The sequence below is a fragment of the Toxorhynchites rutilus genome, chromosome 2 (assembly GCF_029784135.1).
Source record: "Toxorhynchites rutilus septentrionalis strain SRP chromosome 2, ASM2978413v1, whole genome shotgun sequence".
NCBI classification, from domain to species: domain Eukaryota; kingdom Metazoa; phylum Arthropoda; class Insecta; order Diptera; family Culicidae; genus Toxorhynchites; species Toxorhynchites rutilus.
The window spans coordinates 310,035,975-310,059,609 of NC_073745.1; the positions used below are offsets into that span (position 1 = coordinate 310,035,975).

General features: G+C 38.2%; 2 protein-coding genes across 3 annotated transcripts in view; one reads left to right on the forward strand and one right to left on the reverse strand.

The window, feature by feature from the left end:
* The window catches only part of LOC129764962 (uncharacterized), a 74,333-nt gene that overhangs the window by 41,920 nt on the left and 8,778 nt on the right, over positions 1-23,635 (reverse strand). For both annotated transcript variants that reach the window (XM_055764658.1, XM_055764657.1), the window contains exon 2: positions 14,424-15,252. In XM_055764658.1, the coding sequence (XP_055620633.1) occupies positions 14,424-14,503 (80 nt within the window). In that variant the 5' untranslated portion in view covers positions 14,504-15,252. The remainder of the gene's footprint in view (positions 1-14,423; positions 15,253-23,635) is intronic.
* LOC129767040 (uncharacterized) lies at positions 20,126-21,050 on the forward strand. The gene is made up of 2 exons (XM_055767652.1): positions 20,126-20,951; positions 21,037-21,050. The coding sequence occupies exons 1-2, from the start codon at positions 20,126-20,128 to the stop codon at positions 21,048-21,050; spliced, it is 840 nt and encodes a 279-aa protein (XP_055623627.1).

Below are 23,635 nucleotides of genomic sequence, written 5' to 3' on the forward strand. Positions count from 1 at the left end.
GACCTACATTTTGAGTACATAACATTTTTATTTCGTTCACATAGCTCCGAGATAGACCCGTTTTAATGCGTCCAGATTCAAGATGCTTTAGCAAAATTTAAATGCATTTTCTTGAAATAATCATTATCAATGATAGAGTGGTATCGATATTTTGTTCAGTACACCTATACATATAAATAACAAAAATTTTACGTAGAAAATTTCAAAACTAGAAAGTTTAAGCTTCTAAATCATGTTTATCCCATCTTCAGGTGTTTTTCACGAAGTTACAGCATTCAAAAATCACTTGTAATATTCGATGCCACTCTGAATTTTTCTAGTTTTTTGTCGCCTTTAGAAATAGTAACACTTTTAATGCCTAATAATGTGTAGAATTCATTTTATGTACTGAAATTACTTGAATTTGTAAAATTTTAAGTTTGATGTGTGAAAAAAAACTTTATCCTCAGCCCTGTCGAACCGACATGACAAAAAGTCAATGCTATGCATCTGGTAAGAATATGAATGCTGTATCTCCTGAGTTTCCTCAACGACTTTGGCTACATGTGGCCGAGCGTCAACGGACAGAAACAATATTTTTTTAGATTTTTCGGCTCTTTCTATTATAAAAAAAAGGCGATAAAGAATGAAATATGGATAACCTATATATATAAAAATGGAGTGATGTCTGTCTGTCTGTCTGATTCTTATAGACTCGGAAACTACTGAACCGATCGACATGAAAATTGGTATGTAGGGGTTTTTGGGGCCGGGGAAGGTTTTCATGATATTTTGAGACCCCTCCCCCCTCTCTAAGGGGGGGTTGCCATACAAATAAAACACAAATTTCTGCATTACTCGGAAATTAACCAAGCAAACGAAACCAAAGTTGGCATGTGAAAGTTTTAGGGTGCAATAAATGTTTCTATGATGGTTAGACAGTCCTTCCCCCACTCAAAGGGGGGGCTGCCATACAAATGAAACACAAATTTCTGCATTACTCGAGAATTAATCAAGCAAATGAAACCAAATTTGGCATGTGGAGGTTTTAGGATGCAATAAATGTTTCTATGGTGTTAAGATACTCCTTCCCCCTCTCTTAGAGGGGGCTGCCGTACAAATGAAACACAAATTTTTGCATTACCCGAGAATTAATCAAGCAAATTAAACCAAATTAGGCATATGGAAACTTTAGGGTGCAATGAATGTTTCTATGGTGGTTAGATACCCCTCCCCCCTCTCTTAGGGGTGGCTGCCATACAAATAAAACACAAATTTCTGCATTACTCGAGAATTAATCAAGTAAATGGGCGGGACAAAGTTTGCCGGGTTAGCTAGTTTAATATAAAGAGTGAACTGATAACGCTGCCACACATCTAAATATTGCGAAAATATAAAAAATTCCGTACGTTTCACACATTGACTGATTACAAACAACGCTACCAACACACCGTTGGATTTAGAATGAAAATCTAGCTGGGGTAAAATTATTATTGTTTTGTTTTGTCTCTTCGCCTCCGTCAACAAGCAACAACCCGATGACGGTGAGAATCGAGTTTCTCAAATAGCTATAAATATTGAGGACACGTGACTAATATAGGTTTTTCCTTATCGATTGAATGATCCTCATCGATGTTTACTACAATAATAATCTATGTAAACCAGTAGCCTAAGTACACTTCGCTGATCTTGGTGTCTCTTTGCTTTCCTCGGAAACTATTTGTGGGCAAATATAACACCTTGTGCTCTCACCCCATCGGTAATTTTGCATTTGAATATAAATATAATTTGCGTTTCACGCGCTGCTGGAGTAGGTGGCTCTTCACATGGGATTATGTTTTTCCGGAATATATTGGATGCACAAATCAGAAATCTATGAATCAGACGCGTAATAAAAACCGACAAATTTAAGCGCTCGAAATTTGACGTTTTTATTACGCGAATTTTTGCACTAATCATTGTGATCACTCCATAAATAGATTAATATTCTTCATTCAACATCGAGTGTTTGTTGCTCTCTTACGTCCTGTTGAATTCTTCATTCGAAGAAACGCGGGGTTTATCATAATCAACACCTCACTTATTTGGAGGACCTTCTTTGATGAAGAACCTCGCATCCTGAATGGGAATTGAAATCAATGTTGTGACCACTAGCAATATCCAATAGGCCATGCAACTTGAAGTCGTAGTATTTCTTGAATTATCGCCCAATTCGTTTAGATAATTGGCGAATTTCATGCCAACTCGACTGATCGTTGGCAGCACCATCTCAGATAGTAGTGAAACGTTTTGGGTGTAAAGATATGGGTCATTTAAGCAACTTTGCATACTTGAAATATTCGAAAAATAATTAGACAACTTTTGGAAAAAGCCGAATTTTTTTCTGAAATTTTTACGAAAATTTATAACTAAAAAACTATGATACCTACAAAATTCATGTCAAAGAATGAAATTGTTTAATTTTTTACGAATAAATACCAAAAATTTTTTGAAAAAAAATTTCGCTGAAAAGAAGTTATTTTAAAAATTAAAATTCATTTTTCTCAAAATCGTATTTTTTTAAATTCCCAAAAATATATATATGAATAGCCCTTAAACTTTCCAACAAGTCGTCCATGCATCGGAAGATGGGCACTTTTACAGGGAAAAAGTTTTTCTAACAAAAACTTTTTTATATTTTCTTTGAAAAAAATACAACTAATCCTAATTTTGTTTAAAGTCAAGATAGCGATATATTGTATTCGAGAAAGTTTTAGATCTCATTAGAATGTAAACTTTTGTCGAAGACGTCAACTTTCTACCTGTTATAGTTTTTGGAATATAGGTCATTTTTGTATGAAGACTCCTGAAAAAAATTATGTTTTGCTCGTAATTTTTTTTAGTGTAAATTCTCACGTTTGACATGTTCTTGACATGTTTCCAAATAAAGAAAAGTTACCAGAGCATGTTAATTGCGATAATTCATACATAAAAATGTTACGAATTAAACATTAATAGTATTTTTTTAAAGAAAAAAATGAAAAAGTTGTTGTTCGAAAAACTTTTTCCATGTAAATTTCATTGAAAAAAAATATTTTGAAAATAAAATCAATTTTTCTCGAAAACATATGCTTTCAAAATTCTGAAGGAAATAAATATAAATAGCCCATAAAATTTCCAACAAGTTTTCCATATATCGGACGATGGGCACATTTACATGGAAGAAGTTTTTCGAACATAACCTTTTTTTTTTTTTTTTTTTTTTAACCAGTTCATTTATTTGTAAGGCTCAATCGCATAAGCTTTGCGGAGCCGCTAATTCAAGGTTTGTTTATACAAAGTTTCAACTAATTTCTATGTTTAGTAGGATTCGACCGAATACTCGCGGTTTACTCGAGGTTAAAAGGGCAACATTTTTGTGGGACGGGTCAGGTTGGGGATATGGATATGAGGTATCGTTGTCTCAACCGAGGGTTGCCGCACAACCTTTTTTTTTATGTTTTCCTTTGAAAAAATGCTAATCATGTTCAATTCGTAACATTTTTTTTGAATAAATTATCGCATTTTAAATGCTCTACTAACTTTTCTCTGTTTAGAAATCTGTCAAGAACGTGTCAAACGTGAGAATTTACACACAAAAATGTTACAAGCAAAAATTTTTTTTTCAGGAGTCTTCATACAAAAATGACATATATTCCAAAAACTATAAAAGATAGAAAGTTGATGTATTCGACAAAAGTTTATAATTTAACAAGGTCTAACACTTTGTCGAATACACTATATCGCTATCTTGACTATAAACAAAATTAGGATAAATTGTATTTTTTTCAAAGAAAACATGAAAAAGTTGTTGTTCGAAAAACTTTTTCCCTGTAAAAGTGCCCATCTTCTGATGTATGGACTACTTGTTGGAAATTGTAAAGGCTATTCATATATATATTTTTGGGAATTTAAAAAAAAACGTTTTTGAGAAAAATGAATTTTAATTTTTAAAATAACTTGTTTGTCAGCGAGTTTTTCTTCCAAAATTTTTTTTGGTAAATTTTTGTGAAAATTAAAACAATTTGCTGCATTTCATGCTTTGACACGAATTTTGTAGGTATCACAGTTTTTAAATTATAATTTTTTGTAAAAAATTAAGAAAAAAAAGTAGTCTAATTGTTTTTCGAATATTTCAAGTATGCAAAGTTGCTTAAATGACCCATGTCTTTACACCCACCACGTTTCACTACTATCCGAGATGATGCTGCCAACTCCTAAGACGAATTGGCGTGAAATTCGTCAATTGCAAACATTTGAGCCCTCACTTCAGTTGATTGCACACAGTTCCTAATTTCATGGCAGAATAACCCCCCAACGCTCTCTCTTCTCAATTGCGCGGGGGGTCAATCGCATTAAATGGATGGAACGTACAAAGAAACTAATTCCCAGCGGCAAATCTCCGACTTAACGTTCTTTTTGCCTTCCACTGCAACATCCAGCACAACACACAATTGCTTCTACAAATTGAATTAGCGGCGAAAAGCTGTTGAAGGAATAAGATAATCAATTCACAGTGAGTTCAACGGCTTCCACGCTTATGCTCTCTGTGTTTACCTCCTTCCGCCAAGCGTGTGCTCGCGCAGCAGTTGGCGGGGTATGGGAGAACCCACCATCAACCGTCTTAGCAATGGTTCCGAGGGCAGGAGCGCAAGCAATCCACGAGCAATAACATTCATCCATTTGTTGCACTATGTACTTCAGCCCTGGGGAAATTGTTGGTACCAATTTGACGAACGCGCGCTGCTGCGATCATCATCATCGTCATTGCAGCAATCATGCGTAATCTGAGACCGGCCTTTTTCACCACACGATACCTTGTCCGTATAGCCTCCCTGTCTCAGTCCTACACCTTGAGCTTTGGGTAAGCTCTGTTTTATTGCCGATCGATTGTAAACAACATAGTTTTGCAGGTCAAGCCAAGCCTCCATCGCAATAGCGGTTTCTAGCAGCGAGTCCATTGAACTTGTCGATAGACCGACCATACCTGGTAAAGGCAAAATTTTAGGCATGGGAACTTTCAAAGCCGGATACAGGTTTTCTCTTCTAATAATTCTTTCACCTTTCGATTCGAGGCATGTGTTGAACAAGAGTGGATGGTTCCTTTTTTCTCGCACAAATCGTCATTTGGCAGTTTTTGGGGTTTCCACAGCTACGCCACGACTCGCAACACTCGCTCGATTGGCATGCTTTCGATGTTTTGTACCTTGACGTAAGCCTTCGCGCGTATAAGAAAAAAAACTAAATCTTTTTTGTATTGAGAACACGTTTTTTTCCTGTCTGCCTCCGTTTTACCGTGGTAGATCTATGATTTTTTTGATTGCTGCACTTTGGGATTGTAGCGCGAAATTGCCCCCCGTCAACCGGCAAATAAGCAACTGCCGCGCGCATTTTGGTAAGAAGCACATCGAGTGAATTGGATACACCACAATAAAAAGTGTCCTCGTTGTTGGTTTTGTTTTCATTTAATTCGATATCACTGCCATCCGTTTTTTTTTTGCGAATGAATCGTTTGATACAACAAAGGAATCTCGCATTGTGGGGTCTGCGATGATTTTCTGGCAAGTAATTGCATGATTATTTTTTTCCAAGGTTCTGATGTATGAAAACAAACCCATCCGCTCACTGATAGTATAAATTGAATCAAAATACAAATGGAAAATGAAGAGCTTCGGATAACTCGAATATATCAAGAACTCCTGCCGTTGGAGCGGTTTAATAACAAATTAAAACAGGATTTAATTGCGTAACCAAATACAAACAGCACGCGCCATGAGGTTGGCCTCTAATTTATGCCTGGTAACTTCGGTGGAGTTGGAATTAGGAGCATGTGCACGAATCCATTGACCCATAACGTGATTCTCGTGTAGACTATTATTCAATTAGCAGTCGATTCTTGAACCAGTTTATAAGCGATAAAAAGCATTGGATATCCATGCACACGTTACATTAACAAAGTCGATATCATGCTGTTTTCGTATCCGAAGACTTCACGCTCTTAGATCTCTCCGAAGATCCTTTGGATAAGAGAGGAACCCTTCTACTGTGCACATTCCGCGTTCGAATGAATCTTCAACGATATTATCAGTATTACAGCGGTGGAAAAAGATGAGTTAAAACAAATTTAAAAAAAAGATTTTTTCTGAACAGCAAATATTCGCTCTCCAGTTATTTTCATACGCCAAGCAACCCATACTTCCACAGAAATATTCGATTTTACTAGGTACTGAGGTCAAATGCGATCGAGCGACTATCTAGGACGCACGTTTACCTGTTTTGATGTAACGACGCTGCACGACGTTCAAAACATACATTTTCCATCTGTGTGATGTTGATTGATGAAGAAATTATATCTAATTTTTCTCCAAATATTCGTTCTAGTACACATTTTTTCTAAACCACGAGTCTCGAGTCATGGCTCAGAAATATCCCTCTAGAAACGGGCAATGCACAGCATCACTTTTTTTTAAAGCATGTGTGTATACTTGTATTTTACATTCGGAGATGTAGTAAGATTCAGCCTTGGAATTGTATCGATCATTTCCGGGGAAGTAACTTTCATCGTCCAAAGCAAAAAAAAAAAATCCGGAATGATTCGGTTAAATCTCAATGCCGCTGGATGACCAACCGGATCACCTTCAAAATTTGGTCCTCACTATATTACGGTGCTCTTGATCAGTGTTGAAATGTGTTGTGTTGATGTTGGAGATGTAATAGGATTCAGCCTTGGAATTTTATCGATCATTTCCGGGGAAGTAACTTTCATCGTCCAAAGCAAAACTAAATCCGGAATGATCCGGTTAAATCTCAATGCCGCTGCCTTGAACCAGTGTTCACAAAAATCATCTTTGCTAAGCTCAAACGCATATATTTTCGGGCTAGGTTGCATCGAAAACCTATATATTCCAAACGAGAATCAAAATGACAGATCCAAGCAACCAGTGTATATGAGCAAATGAACCTTTGTTCTTCAATATGTATTGAAGTTTACTTTCCCACCCAGTGACATTTTCGTGTTGATTATTGAAGACGTCGGAATTGAATTCCATTTTAGCCAAATGAATATCAGCTGTTCCCGATGTTGCAAACCACTTGACGGTAGCTACAACCACTCGTTGCATCCGTTCCGCATATGCCGTTGTTACCGTCTCGCCAAATAGAATACTGCGCAAATTCTCGCAAAGTTCGATTCATCGAACTCTGGTATTTTTGTTCCCTGAATGGTCCAGCCTGAATAATCTTTTTATTTTTGAATTTTGACTCATTTTTGACTGGCAGTGAAGTACGAATATCGTTTCGAATGTGGTGAATATCAATTTGTTGCTTTTGATATTCAAAGTATGATTAACAGCGAAGTTATGAACCCCACTCAATCCCGCATTCATTCATTATAGCAGATATGTTCATGCATCAGCGATATGAACAAAATGAACTCGTTGGTTATTGTCATCAATATAATGAGGGCAGTGAGTTTCAAGCTGAAAAAAAGTCATTTACACTGAAACAAACTCATATTCGTTACTCGTGAATATTTGTTGATATTTTATAACACTGCTCTTGACTTTTGTCACCAGCGAGCGAGCGAGAAAAAGAGGCAGTTTTATGCGAAGGTATCTACAAGCCGTCCGATGACAGCTCGAAGACCGGAAGTTGTCGCTGGAAGATTCTTGCGAATGAAGAAAATGGCGGTCTAGCCGATTTTACCGTCTCCAAAATCGTAAAAAAATGATTGCGGGGCTTCGGTTACGGGCGAGAAAAAACACGCACATGATAACTAACCGCAACAAACTGTAAGTGGAACACTGTCACAAGATTTGGAATTTCCGAAAAAAAATCGAAGATCTTGTCCACAGATAAATGGTTCCGATCACGCGTCGAATTCTGGAACCGATCGTTAAATGACACGGCTAACAAGTACCAAAAAAGTACAGGGCTACTCGAGATGGCTGCGTATGAATACAGCTCTAAAGATGCGTAAAGTCGGGGTTTGGCGAATACTTGAGATTTTAAGACATCTATTTTGTGTTGTTTGTAGCGGCTTCAATACATTTTATGATGCAGTCCACTAGATCGATACTAAATATTGCAGTTTTGACTGCACAAATGCTTGATACATAGTAATTAGTTGTTTTCTAGCCAGCAGGTTCTCGATTATCCAAAATAATCAACATGAGCCCTCCAGCTTAATGTAGAGTCAAATAATAATCCGAGGTATTCGAAGGTATCGACCTTTTCAATTGTTGTTGTACCAATTCTCAGCTCAGCATGACTAACAATTCTCATTCGCGTTTCATGAAATATCATATATTTTGTCTTCGTAAGGTTCAAGGATAAGAGATTCTCTGCGAAAAAAAAATCAGTAATGTTCGCATGTCTTCCTTCATTTGATTGATTCGGTCAGCAGAGTTTGTTGCTACTTATGTCAATGGAGTGCTGTCCGCAAATAGCCTAGGTTTACTGGTTTACTGGTTTAGTAGGATCTGGCCAGATCGTTTATGTAACCAGATGAGACTCATTAAAACTTTCTGTTACCTGTTACCACCGGGGCAAAAAAAATGTGGTGAACCTTAATAAAGGACGCTGCAATTTCGTCATGTCCAGAACTTTTATTGATTTTCACATTGCTGGTCTTAACAAAAACCTCTTGGATTGTTGCAGGTCGAAGAATTATGGTTGACTGTTCGCAATGATCCAATGATCATTAAAATCACGGTTGGTGGAAATGGTACTGGCTGGCTCGGATCTGATCGCACTAAAGTATTCATGAAATTTAGCAGCAGTTGTGGGTTCATGAGTGATTGAATGATTCTCATTAATGTTATGGTGTTTGGATTGGCAGCATGGCTTAAAACTGGACTCGGTTTTCTTTTTTAGAAGGAGATAAAGCGTATACGGAGCTGTACACGGTCATAAAAACCATATTCTAACGTGGGTTACATACTGATACTAATTTCAACGAACAGAGACCCCATGTCACATCTCGAACAACTGAACAACGACAAAAGATAATTTAATCGATGATTATCCATAGCTTCAGGCGCTAACAAACATATACCTTCTTCCAATCATGCAAATCATGCAAAAAAAATTTTAATTGTTACAGTGCTTAACCCTTTCGCTACGACCGTCGTCTACAGGCGACATCCGCGCGACGACCCGTATGTACGAGTGTCGTCTATAGACGTCAAAGCCGAGAATTAATTTGGAAATATTGCTGTTGTGCGAATTGCTAACGCCGCTGACTGGAAACACTATATGCATTGAAATGCATTTGTTGGATAGATAATGGGACTGAACAGCGGAATATGTTTTCAATTTCTCTTTACTGATTCTAGAGTCTATACCGCACATGTCACGTGACATCAAGCAAGTTGCATAATTTGGTTTGTTCTTGAGTTTCTATCTTTGAAAGCAATTAGGATTATTAAGATTCGACAGTCGTCGGCGGCGATGGCGAGGGCGTCCAAAATGGCCGTTTAGGTGATTGTTTCTAAATTAGCCTTTTTAAGGCTTGAGGCGAATGAACTGTAAGAATTTGAAATCTCTCTCTCTTTCTCTTTACTTTTTTCACTCTAATCAGCGTTCAACCAAGATCATGTGTTGAAGGTGAAAGTTAATTTGGAATTTATTATTCATTGATCTTTATATTTTTTTTTTCTGGAGAGGAGCTTGTGTGAAACCGACTGTCAAAATCAATAACTTATGTAATATCCAAGTTGGGTTTCAAGATCTATTAGCAAAATTACACATCACACGATCCCAAAAACACAATTCCCGAAGAAATAATACATTTTTAACCTGGAAACAATGCATGAATTCGCGAAAATTGAATGATCGATCGAAAAAGTCATCAATATAGAGTGCGCTTGGGCATCGGTTGCAAACTGAAGGTGAAAATTTATTCCGCAGCGGTGGCTTTCTGTTGCCGTTCTGCAAAAGGTGCTGAATAAAGCCCTGTCAATTTATAATCGGTGCACTTTCAATCGGATACATGTCAGAATCTATCTTACTCAGAATAAAACATTATTAGATGAAAATATTGTGTATTTATTGTTGTTTAAGAATACAATGGAATTTTCATGGAATGGAATACAATGGGTTTCCCTGTTTTAATTCCCTCGAATAAAAATTCGAACTTTGGACTTGATACTCTGTTTCTTTGATACAGTGGACGAATTTCACGCCAATTCGACTTGTCACTGGCAGCAGCATCTGTGAAACTTTATGGGTTCGAAGACATTAGTCATTTGAGCAACTTTGCATGCATGAAATCTCAAACATTTTTAGAAGGGCCTAAGTTTCTCTATACACCCACGTCGACAAACTAGGTATGTTGACCACATCCACGTCCGAAAGACCTGTCTTCCCTTTAAAAGCCTTCATGATGCTCTGACGTAATTTACGATCCACTGTACCGCTTCGACGCCTTGTTCTAGAGAACGTTTATCGAAAGGTTCACTCCGACAAACGTTCTCCAGAACGTTTTAGCACTCGGTTTTGGGTTTTGGGTCGAGTTTTCAAAACTTTTGTGCACACTTAATCCTCTTCTTTGTTCTTCTATCAGGGAGCAACTAAAACAAACCACAACTTCATTCATTTTTGCGCAGGATTTCAAGAGAAAGATTTTATGAATAAACTGACCGAAAATTTTAGAACCGACCGCTGGGAGCGCTGTACTGAGAAAGAAGCGCAACGATTTTAAATACCCAGAGTTTTAGCAGAATTTGTGGATTGTTTCTTTGGGAATTATGTGCATATTCTTCTGTTGTCACACAAAGATAAATGCATCAACGCGACTTATAATACAACATAACAAGACAGCTAAAATCGGAAGATCTAACGGGTGTTAAATAAAAAATGAGATTTTTTTCAATACCTTTCAGTAACTCAAATAAAGAGCGTAACATTTTCTTTCTCCAATAAAATTGCTCTTTGGGCTCCCTAGAAACAGTAGGCGTGTTTGGTTTTGCTAGTTTGAATTTAGTCAAAGCAAAGATGGCGTCGAAACAGCACGTGCTCCGCGAACGCATTATACGGTTCTACGAAACGCGGTTCACGGTGGCACATTTTAAGGAAGAAAATGTACCTCTCAGTACGGTATATCGTATCCTGGGTTCCCTGAACGTAGAGCGGAAGGTCGGAAGTGGTCGTCCGGTGACGATAATGACGAAGCAGAGGAAGACATCGTTAAAGAAGCTGTTTGACAACAAGGACGCAACCAGCCTGCGTGACGCCGGTCGGAAATATGGCTGCTCCCACGTATTGATCCATCGGACCCTCAAGATGGAAGGAATCGTCTGCAGGAAGAAGACGAGGTCGCCGGAGTACACGGAGCAGATTGAGACGGTTAAATCACAGTGTCGGTGGATGACCAAAAAATACCGCGGGACGTTTTTCGTTCTGGACGACGAAAGCTATTTTCCGCTGTCCAAAACGCATATTCCAGGAAATGATAATTACTACTCCAGCGACAAGTCATCCACACCGCCTGAAGTGAAATACAAGTTTAAGCACAAGTTTGAAAAAAAGGTTATGTTATACATCGCCATTTCCGACCGGGGCATTTCAAAGCCTTGGTTTAAGCCGAGCGGTCTGGCAATCAACCAACAAATCTATCGAGAAGAGTGCCTTGATAAAATCCTGCTGCCGTTCCTGAACGAGCATCACGCGGATAGGAAGTACGTCTTCTGGCCGGACGAGGCGTCTTCCCATTACGCCAAGAAGACGCTGGCGTATCTTGAGGAGAAAAAAGATACCGTTCGTGCCGAAAGATCGTAACCCAACAAACTTGCCCCAGTACCGCCCAATAGAGGATTTTTTTGGCTCACTCAGTGCCCTAGTATATAAAAACAATTGGAGGGCCAAGGACACGAAGCAACTGACTACAAGAATCCGGAATTGTATCCGGAAAATGGACGTAAGTGTCGTACAACGTTCTTGTGAGAGTATCGCGATAAAGTTGCGTCGAACAGCAGACCACGGCCCTTACTCAAACATTCACTGACATTTTTTTGAAGAAAATACATCATGTTATTAATAAAAAATACTGAAATTGATGAAAAAAAAAATTTTATATGTGATTAAAAAAATTGTCATTTTTTATTTAACACCCGTTATTCTCGGATAATACGCGAACAGACATTTGTGGTGATTGATTTTAATATTTGAAGATTTAAATAATTTGCTTCAGCTTTGAAGCTATTCCCAACAAAACTAGATAGTGTCACATACACACTTATACTAAACGTTTAACAATGTGAGATCAGCTAATCAAAAGCTAGTTTAAAGAAAATCAAACCGAGGGCATAATACATTGCACAGTCCTATATTTGTTTAAAAAGGGCAACAGGTAAAGCACAGATTGATTGTACTCGATCATCCAGAACCAGGATTTTCATGTAAATTGGCATATTCGGTGTAGGTGACAGCGTCACGAATAATGTTTTCCAGGAATACTTTCAGCATTCCTCGGTAAATGAGGCCAAAGATACGCTTGACAGCACCTCGGCTAGCTAAACGACGGATAGCGAGTTTCGCAGTTCCCTGGTTTGTTACCAAGTCCTTTGTTTCCCTTGCCGCGTCCAGTCATGTTGGCTGATGAGAAGTATGGTGTTGACGAAAGTAGGGTAACACGGGGTGAGTTGGACATACAGGATGATTTGGACTACCCCTTCATCTCAAAAAGTACGACTCAGTAAAGTTCTGTTCGCCTACAGAAAAGGAACCATTTGATGTAGCGAAACTGTAAGTTTGATAACAATAAATGAAATTAATTGCATTTTATTTTTTTTTGTTGTGTGGGGTGACATGGACACGTTTCTGTGGGGTAAATTGGTCCTACAGGTTTGAGGATTTTCTTTGGTCTAATTGATTCCAGATGCCGCTGAATTACAAAAAGAGGATGGGCAGACAACGTTGGAAGAAGGAGGAGCTTGAAAGAGCAACGCAGGCCAAAAGGACGGATTTTCTTTGACCAAGCATCGAAAGCGATTTTCAAACGCTCGAACAACAGATCCAGATCCAAAAGATCCATGCAGAATTCGAGATGGTCTCAATCCATTTTTTCTGGTCTGGAATCTGGTCAAGACACCTGGTATCGATCTCAGAACACTGTTACTGATTTTTACATTATCCCAAAATACTTTACATAAACATAAGCATGATTTTTTCGATGAAACAAACACTGGACCAGACGGTCCAAATCACCCCGCATCAAATTTTAATGTCCATCTCTTTTCTTCTAGGATATATTTGGTAATTTGAAGCTTGATATAATGATTAATCATTATTCATTGATAGAAAACAAGTGTAGCTCAGAGTACAATGTGACATTTTTTATTTAGACCGTATTGATTTGGAAATATTAGGCAATTTGCTTAGGTGGTCCAAATTCCCCACATTTCCCCTACGAAAGTAATAAGCTAGAAAAACAGACGCTTGCCGATTATTACAATTATTACAAGCAACGACATAACAACTACCTCAAAGACGTGGCGAAGAAAAGGGATACATATCGCAACAAGTAGGTTGATGTTTTGAAGTCTGAACATATTCGAACAACAACAAACAAACGTTTATTAGTACTTTTATTTACCACGCAACAAACTTTAATTCTTCGCCGAACAGACATGATTCTTTCTCCCAACCGTGAGTTTGCCGTTTAATCATAGTCCAGTTACTGGAAGGCGTTCTGGAGAAAAGTTTTATAGTACACATTCTTCATCATAATGAGTGTGTTTAGAAAAAAATATGCTTCTTTATCCCGTCCTCCTCAGTGCTTCATCATCTGTAGCCTTAAGCTACAGCAAACTTTTTCGATTGTAACGAGTTTCTTGACTACGAAACCAGAACAACCACAAACTAGCATAAGTAGAGCAACGCAACAGCAACATGTGTTATCTGGAAAACAAAAAAGATTTTGATATTCATCACAAAATATTCGGACATCCCTGACCTTATTTTCATTTAGATCACTAAACAAAAGACTCATTGTCTCCTGGTGGCCAATTGCTTTGTGTGAATTATGTTTCCACGGGCATTTCTTATCGCGCCGGCTCATGTTAACAGTTATCTTACAATTTGCGCTTGTAACAACATCAATTCGGAAATTATTTGCTCTAGGCGTAATACAAGTATGTAATGGCAGACGGACCACAACTTACCGGACAAGGTATTATACCGATTGTCATGAAATGTGGGTGTTGAAAATTTATGTTTGTGTAATCACTGTTCACTGTTCTTTCAATAACGGTAGAAAGTTTTCGGGTTTTCAAAGTTATCTATAAGTTATAATTTGAGCAAACAAATTTAGTCGACAATAACGTATATCATCATTTTTCTTGTTTTGTTTGTAATGCCTATAGAAATAACTAGATAAAAAGCAATACACATTTATGTTGCGTTTATAATTGGTAATTTTTTCTCACCTGTGATGAGTCAACATTCCGGTTGAGTTCCATTCCGCATTCTCAATATCAGAGGAAGTTTTCCCGTTGGAAATTGACATTTTGTCGTTTGATTTATTCCTCCGACTCGTATACTTTTGCCACGAACTCCCTGAACAGTCCAAGATAATTACCCCAACACTCAGTTAACAGGTTCGACTCGCGACGACAAATGCAATTACAACTGCATTTCCCACATAGCACATCCACCCCTACACCTCACCATCCCATATGTACTGCACTCAGCATACCCAATATTTTTGTACCGCCTCCCATTCGGAGCAACCCCGAAGATGAATCAACTCAGCTGTCCTCTTTTGCTCACAGGATGACCCTTACACTCAATCAGGACCACAGACAACGCGGCTGCAATTTGGGTCACAAAAACTTATTCGTTTTCTCGCTCGGTCTCACACTGCACCCTTCGTCGTCTCACTGCAATCTCACTGAGGACGGTATAAAATTTCATTCATACTATTCAGCACATCGATTGTCGAACATTTCGGGGGGATCACACCGTCGTTCATATGCGTTCCTTCCAGAACCACAACCTCACGAATACATGCTGCAAACGGGTGCGAAGACGGTGCATGCTGGTTACGATGCACTCGTACGGACTCTCCAGTTGCGGGTTACGTATTAGGTTTCCATTTCCTGATACCTGCAGTCTTTACTCTACTCCAGTATCTGCGGCACACGTACACATCCACACAAATGCAATGGAATGCACCGAATGTGCTCCTTATGCTATAGTTTAGATACTCAGTACTGCGCCGATAAGCGATGCCAGAAGGGTGTTTCCGTATGAAGACTGAAAAAAGATGGAGAATAATGATTAGTTGTAACAGAACGATGTTTTGGGAAACATGAATTGAAAATTTTACTCTCAATTATCGATGATTTATGAATGTATTGCCTGAAAGTGTACTCAATCATGTTTTACGACCAAGGTGTGGTTCCGGCTTTGAACTCGATATTTTTAATGAATAGTAACCGAAGTCAAGATGAATGTTGATATGAAAAAAATGTTTTTTGTTAATCACAAGTCAAAAGTAATTCGTTCTATTAAAGTGGGCAAATCAGTCGATATTTATTGATGAATAGAAGAAAAAACAATGCAAATCATAACAACTGAGAAATGTTGCACAATTTATCAAAAAAATCCAAATATGTGTGTTACAGGAAACACCAAGTTGTATATAACCAAACTATCCGCCAACGGAAATATCAGAACAGTATAAGGTACGTAACGGTAAGTAACAATCTAATTTTGGGATTATGTATAGCAAGAAACCAACGTTGATTATGGAGGACTATCTCGAAAATTTTAGTGTGAACTTATCCTTTTCCATACTACTCGACTACTATTTCATGTTCCGTACAACGCCAATCACAACTTGCTGAGGCAGTTTGAGTCTAATTTTCCCTAATCATATTTTAATCCGAGCAACCATCCAATAAACTGTACGCTAAAAATGAGCGAATTGCGCACGTAACCCCTCTTACTGAGCTATGTTTGACCATTTATCTTAAATTTGCGCATTTACTTGGAAAAACTTTCAACAGAAAACTATCAAACACCTTTGGTAATGCAAACATTATTGGAATGTACATATTTTGTACAAATTACCAACTGTCCCACATCCCTACCATGGGTAAGTATATTTTAATCGATAACATTTGTAAACTTACATGCTATCATACCTGAAGACTGGTGAGAAAAGCGCGCACTAATCATTTTTATTGTTGCCATAATGAAATACGGAGACAAGAGTTTTGATATAATTCTGCATGATTATGTGCATATTAATCATGGTTCTGCTTGACTTGGCTTAACTTGGTTTTATTAGTACGGTAGAAAATGACTTTCGATCTACCAAAAAAAAAATTTCCAAATATTCATGGAATATGTATATTTTTCGTTCTTTTTTTCAATCATATATTGAATGTACTTCCAAAATTTGCATTTCAACTTACAAACAAAAAACAGCAAAAGATTTTTTTTAGTGTGAAATGTCTCCTTTACAACGAGCCTATACCTGATATTGTATGATCGTTATAACGCGAGATATTGATCACTAAAGCCAGCAATCGAGAAAATAATGGATAACTTTTTCCCCAACCTAATATTTTTCAATCAATTAACGGTTGTGAGCAGGGTTGGCTACTATAATTTTCATAAATCAGGAAGAATGAGAACAACAATAAGGATAGCTCATATTGGCTTGTCCGGAAAGTTCATGTCGATTTCTGGGAAAACAATAGCATAATTCTCATAGCCAGACTTAGCGGGAAGGTGGTAAAGACGGACATCTTAAGTAAACGTTGTTGTTTTTTTCGTGAATTTAACGGGGAAGATGGACACTAACTGAAAAGTTTATGTACTAAATAAGTTTTGGAGGCCTTTAAATAGGCCTTAAAAATGATCGAACAAAAAGGCTAGAATAAAATCACCTAGAAAGGCCTAGAAAGGTATGTAGGGGTTTTTGGAGTCTGGGAAGGTTCTTTTGATAGTTCGAGACCCCTCCCCCCTCTCTAAGGGGGGGCTGCCATAAAAATGTAACACAAATTTCTGCATAACTCGAAAACTAATCAAGCAAATCGAGCCATGCATGCGACGGCTTTAGGGGATATGAAACGTTTCTATGGTGAATAGACACTCCTCCCCTCTTTCTGAGGGAGGGGGACTGCCATACAAATGAAGCATACAATTCAACATAATTCAAGAACTAATTAAACAGATGGAACCAAATTTGGCATATGGAGGTTTTAGGGAGCAATAAATGTGTTGATGGTGGTTTGACACTTCTTTCCCCTCTCTAAAGAGAGGGGAGGGCGCTGAACAACTCGAGAACTAATCAAACAAATGGAATCAAACTTAGCATATAAACGCACTCCTAAATCGTCTTCTATCTATATAAATAAACTCGGGAAAGGAATTGTCCGATTTAGGGCTGTCTTCATTCTATCATATTTTCTGTATCAAACATTTATTCCATGTAACGGAGAAACATGTTATTTGCAAGTGGATGAAAAATCTTGCACGAAAATTGTGTCTGAAAAATAATCTGATATTATAATGTCGAGCTTTGGTAGAAGTACTGAAATTTTATAGTAAAAAATGATTTTAAAGGGTAGATTAGAAGATCAATCAATGAACAGTTCTGCGATTGGACCCATGAGCGTGCGTTTAGTAGGAAAACATGGATGTGATAACGAAAAATAAATTTTGGGCGGTACGAAGTTTACGGGTCAGATAGTGTAATATAAAAATGTGATTTCTCGATCATACATAGGTGTCCGTCTTTCCCGACTTTCTCCTACATTTACTCAATATTATTCTACATTCTTATTATTTTGTTCTACAATCTTTCGTCATCCTTCACGCCAAATCTATCCTCCCAGAACAGTTTGGTTTCGAAAAACTGTTAAAGGTATTTTCTATGCTGGCCATAAAGTTGAGGTTTTTTTTCCGTTGAGAAAATATTGCATTGATCTTTTGATCGTTTATATTTATTCCAAAATTCTTCAGCATCACCACAGAGAAAACAATATTCAGAATTTCTTTGAATTCATCTCCATACTTTGGAATATTAGAATCTTTACTATTGATTGTTTGAACCTGACGAGTAAATGTTATATAAAATCTTATTATATCGACTTTGAATTTAAAAAGTTAGTTTTGAGTAATATTGCACTCTGAAACGTATTCATTCATCAATAACTCTTTGCGTACATACACATAATACAAGGTGAATCTAGTTTTGTTATTAGTTCTTAAATTTGTCAGATATTCTGGTTTCACGAAAATGTCTAGCACTGTTTTGAAAAGTCTCAAAACATTTGTGCGTAATGAAAATAATTCAAAATTTTCATTACGGCAAAGTTTATTTACTCGATTCGTAATGGTCATACATGTTGGAAAAAGCGAAAGCCTTGTATCAGTAGATGTAAACATTATAACAGCCATTTCATGCCAAACCGATTTGGTGGTTCTCAGATTTTCGTTAATAGTGGTAGTTTTGTTTCTTATTGCAAAATAGTAGACCCGTATTTTTTATTTTTTTTCATTAGAGTGACCATTTCTTTTTAGGGTGGTCGGAAAATCATTTTTTCCCTTTTTTTCAAAAATTCATAACTTTTAAACCGCTGAACCGATTTAGATGATCGACATATCAATACTGAACTGCTTTTATTTATTTACTTAACTGGGTTTATTTTTTTAAATTATTATTGATTGTAGTCGTTTTTTATTGTTGTCATGGCTTTGGACTGGAGTGCGCTATATATTTTTTTATCATTTTCTTCAAGATTGGCTAGAGTCCAATCGGAGAAGTTTCGACGCTTCATATGATGGCTTTAGTTCTTGAGTCAATTTGATCTTGTATGGAAAGATCTTTTCGCAAAATACGCGACGATGAGGTTTGGGAGATGCCCAACTCTTAAAAAAAGCCATGCAATTGACTGATTTGGGTCATTTCGGATGAATTCACTTGCGGATGCGATATTTTCGTTGCTTCGCACGAGGCGGCTTCGCGTTGACACGGGAACATCCAACTGCGAAAATGTAACTCAAATTTGATTACTAAACTATGCACAGCATTACGGCCGAAAATTGGAGTAAGCGCTCTCAAAGTTGCCACCAATTTTCGGAGTTTCGGTAGTAATTTTAAATCATTATTAAGCGTTGCTCGGTTATGTACTTCACCATGATGAGAATGTTATTTTGACTTACGTTTATCGTTTAACCCTTATACTCAGTCACGGCAGTACATACACAGAAAGAATCGGAGGTTGTGACGGCCAATGGCCATTTTAACCATGACTCAATCCAATTAGCTCACTAACATAGTAGGTGTTAGTGAGCTAAATTATAATGCCAAATTATAATGCTTTGTTTTTTATTTTAAAGAAGCTTCAAACATAGCAGTTCATTCACCTCAAAAATTATAATACTAAGATTGGATTAGCGGTAAGCCGATTTTTGACGTAGAACTACGTCTAACCGTTCAATATAGGGACCCATTTCAATAATCTCTCTCTTCAATTAATGAATGGATTTTGTTTCCAAATACACACATTAATAGGAAATATCCTCAGCAATTGTTTATATGCTATACATTACGGGTTTTCAGCTCATATAAAGTTCAAATTGATGAAAAATTGGAAGAAAGAAATCCCTACTTTCCCATACATTTTGTCTGCGCTCCCGCAGCGAACTGCTATTCAAGCAACCACGGGTACGGGCGAAACGTATGGACAAGAGGAAGGTGGATGACGAGAAATAGATTATAAATAAATATAGGCGGTCGCTACAACGTTAACTACGTTAACGTTAACTGGCTATATAAAAGGAGCGATGGTTGTACTTGGCCACATCAAAAAATCATGAGTTTTACACTCACGATACCCCGTCTGAAAAACCATTTGAGGTGGTGTGAGAGGTCTTCCTGCTATTGAGTTGGAGGATATTAAAAAGGATCTGGAACAATCACACAATATTCATCCGTTGGCATATATCGGATGACTCGGCATAAAACACCAGACAATGGGTATTCCAATGTCTTATATCTGATCCATATCAAGGAAGGTGCCAACATAACTCGCCTGAGGGAAATCAGTACTATCTTTAACATCTCGGTACAATGGGACCGATACAAACCTCAACATCGGGATGTAACGCAATGTTCAAAGTTGGAGTTACTACTTACTCAAAGTTACTCCCGGAGGACTATCCCAACACCGATCTTACTTCGGCTCAGTTAGATTCCATCCAGAATGCTCTACTCACTGCAATAGAGCAACAAAGAAACGAGCCGGTTAAGCCCAAATTTTTCAATTGCTCGTATAAGTCAGGTTATCTAATCCTTTCGTGCAAAGATCATCAAACTTCGGAATGGTTGAAGAAAGTGGTTCCCGGGATAATCCTAGACGACAACATCAAACTAGTTGCTCTAGACGCCAAAAATATTCCGCGTCCAGAAATTCTCCATGCCTTTTTCCCACAAAGCGCAACATTCAGCGACAAGAGACTCAAAAGCCTCATTGAGAGTCAAAATGAAAATCTCTCCACCGACAAATGGCGAATACTAAAGAGATCCAATCCCAACGAAATTCACGCGGACTGGACGCTAACAGTCGATGAAGCTTCGATGCGTCAACTAACTAGCACAAACTTCAACATAAACTTCCGATTTGGCGGAACTAAACTGAGGAAAACAAATCCAAAGCAGCGCCAAGCCATAATCCATAAAAGCTCCGGTGTATTCAAAGGAGATCTGGGGCCAAAAAACGGGGAACCTAAAAATTCCAAAAACCCAGGAAACCTGAAGTTTTCAGAGACTAGTGACTCCAAAATAGTGGAACCACAAAATGCTCAAGAAGTCGTCAGAAGGGTTTCTGGCAAACCAAAGCGCCCTCGTGAAGCTTCTCCGAAAAACAAGAAGCTTGGCATCCTGAGTATTCCCGGCCCAAGCGGTACAAACTCAACGGTTATCGCAAACTACCGAGGTGAGTGTCTTTTAGAATTTCTCTCGTCAAACAACATAGATATTGCTAACAAAGGGAATGAACCAACCTTCATTAACGCTATCAGACAAGAAGTCTTAGATCTAACGCTATGCAGCCCGGCTATTCAAGAAAATATGCCGGGAAACTGGCACGTTTCCGATGAGGCGTCTTTGTCTGATCATAGACACATTATTTTTGAATGGAATGGTGGCATGCAAGTTCATAGAGAATACCGAGATCCCAAAAAAACCAATTGGGATCGGTATGCACTTGAACTCGAGTCTAAAACTCTAAACTCGAAAATAAGGTCGATTCAGCAGCTTGAATCAGCTACAAAAGAATTAAATGAAACGATAGTCTCTGCCTACAACAGTAATTGCCCACTGAGAAAAGTTTCTTCGACAAGAAACGTTCCTTGGTGGAATAAAAGGCTCGAACGGCTTCGCAAAACGGTGCGTAAACTGTTCAACAGAGCAAAAATTACCTCGGACTGGTCTCAATATAAGAGAGCCCTAACAGAGTACAGTAGAGAACTGAGACGATCTAAACGAAAATCCTGGATATATAACTGCGAAAGCATTGAAAATACCCCAATCGTTGCTAGACTCAACAAGACTTTGGCAAAAGACCACTCGAACGGGCTTGGATCGCTTAAAAAGAATGACGGTTCGTTCACAACAACCCCCTCAGAAGTACTAGACTTACTGATGAAGACTCACTTTCCGGGATCTACATCTGTCCACTCGGATACAAATCCTGGCTATAATGGCGACACAATATGCTTTCGAAGGCGTCTCATAGGACCCGAAAGTGCAAAGGATGTCGCTAACATAGTTGCTGGGTTAGTCTTCACGAGGGCCAGAGTAGTAAACGCGGTGAGATCCTTTCTACCTTACAAATCTGCAGGTGCAGATGGGATTTTTCCAGCCCTGATTCAAAATGGAGAATCAAAACTAATTCCGTCTCTAATCGAGATCTTTAAGGCAAGTCTGATACTAGAGCACATTCCTTCGATATAGATACTTGTGAAAGTAGTTTTCATCCCAAAAGCGGGAAAACGCGACAAATCACTTCCAAAGGCTTTCAGACCAATTAGTTTATCATCAATACTGTTGAAAACTATGGAAAAAGTGTTATATGAATACATAAAGTCTGTATTCATGTCCAAACACCCACTATCCAAATACCAGTTTGCCTACCAATCAGGCAAATCCACAATAACAGCACAACACATGCTTGTGACAAAAATTGAAAAATCTCTCTTGTCAAAAGAAACCGCATTATGTGCGTTTCTTGACATCGAAGGTGCTTTTGATAATGCTTCTTATCTATCAATGGCACAGGCAATGAGAAGAAGACACTTCGATAACTGTATAGTCGAATGGATCCATGGCATGCTCACACACAGAAAAATCACCTCGGAGCTGGGCGGGTCGTCTAATTATGTGATTGCAACAAAGGGTTGCCCACAAGGAGGCGTTCTATCACCTCTCCTTTGGTCACTAGTAGTTGACGACCTTCTGACAAGTTTAGAGGCAAAAGGTTTTGAAATTGTGGGCTTCGCCGATGATCTAGTCATAATGATACGAGGCAAGTTCGACGACGTGATATCGAGCAGAATGCAGATGGCCTTAAACCTTACACAAACTTGGTGTACCACAGAAGGTCTGAGCATAAATCCCTCAAAAACAACAATTGTTCCATTCACCAAAAAGAAAAAAACAGCATCTGCAGTCTTTATATCTTGGGGGAGTAGAAATAAAATGCAGCGCTTCAGTGAAATATCTAGATGTTATCCTAGATGCTAAACTCAACTGGAATGCGCACTTAGATGCAATAATCAGTAAGGCCAATACAGCCCAATGGGCATGTTCTAAAATGATAGGAAGAACATGGGGTCTTAAACCAAAAATGGTAATGTGGGTCTACACTGCCATTGTGCGGCCTAGAATAACCTATGCCTCATTAGTCTGGTGGCCAAAGACCAAGGAGACTGTAGCTACAAAAAAGCTAAACAAACTCCAACGACTAGCATGCATTGCAATTACTGGAGCAATGCGAAGCACACCCTCGAAGGCACTGGAGGCTATCCTTCACTTGCTACCTCTGAACCAACATGTTCAGCTAGAGGCTAAGAAAAGCGCTCTAAAGCTTAAACAATGGAAAAAAATACTAGACGGAGACAAAATTGGTCACTTGAGCATCCTGAATCTCTTACCCGTAGGACCATCCTCAGAGATGAACAGTGATTGGATGGAACCTAGGACTAACTACGACATTCCATACAGTGTAATCGAACCTTCTCGTTCAATATGGGATGAAGGCGGTCCCAGTGTTCGTAATGGTTCAATCATGTTCTACACTGATGGGTCAAAAATGGGAATTAGAACAGGTGCTGGAGTGTATGGTCCCAGAACAAAAATCTCTGTAGCTATGGGAAACTGGCCAACAGTTTTTCAAGCAGAAATAGCTGCGATAATAGAATGCTCAAATGTCTGCCTTAAAAGAAAATATAGACATGCTAACATCTGCATATTCTCAGACAGTCAAGCGGCACTTAAAGCTCTAAATGCTTTTAAATGCTCCTCAAAAATTGTCTGGGAATGCATTCTCCTCTTACGGCAACTAAGTCGGATAAGTTCGGTACAACTGTACTGGATTCCTGGCCATTGTGGAATAGAGGG

Coding starts and splice junctions, on each gene's coding strand:
- LOC129767040 (XM_055767652.1), top strand. CDS start 20,126: ATGTTCAAAGTTGGAGTTACTACTTACTCAAAGTTACTCCCGGAGGAC.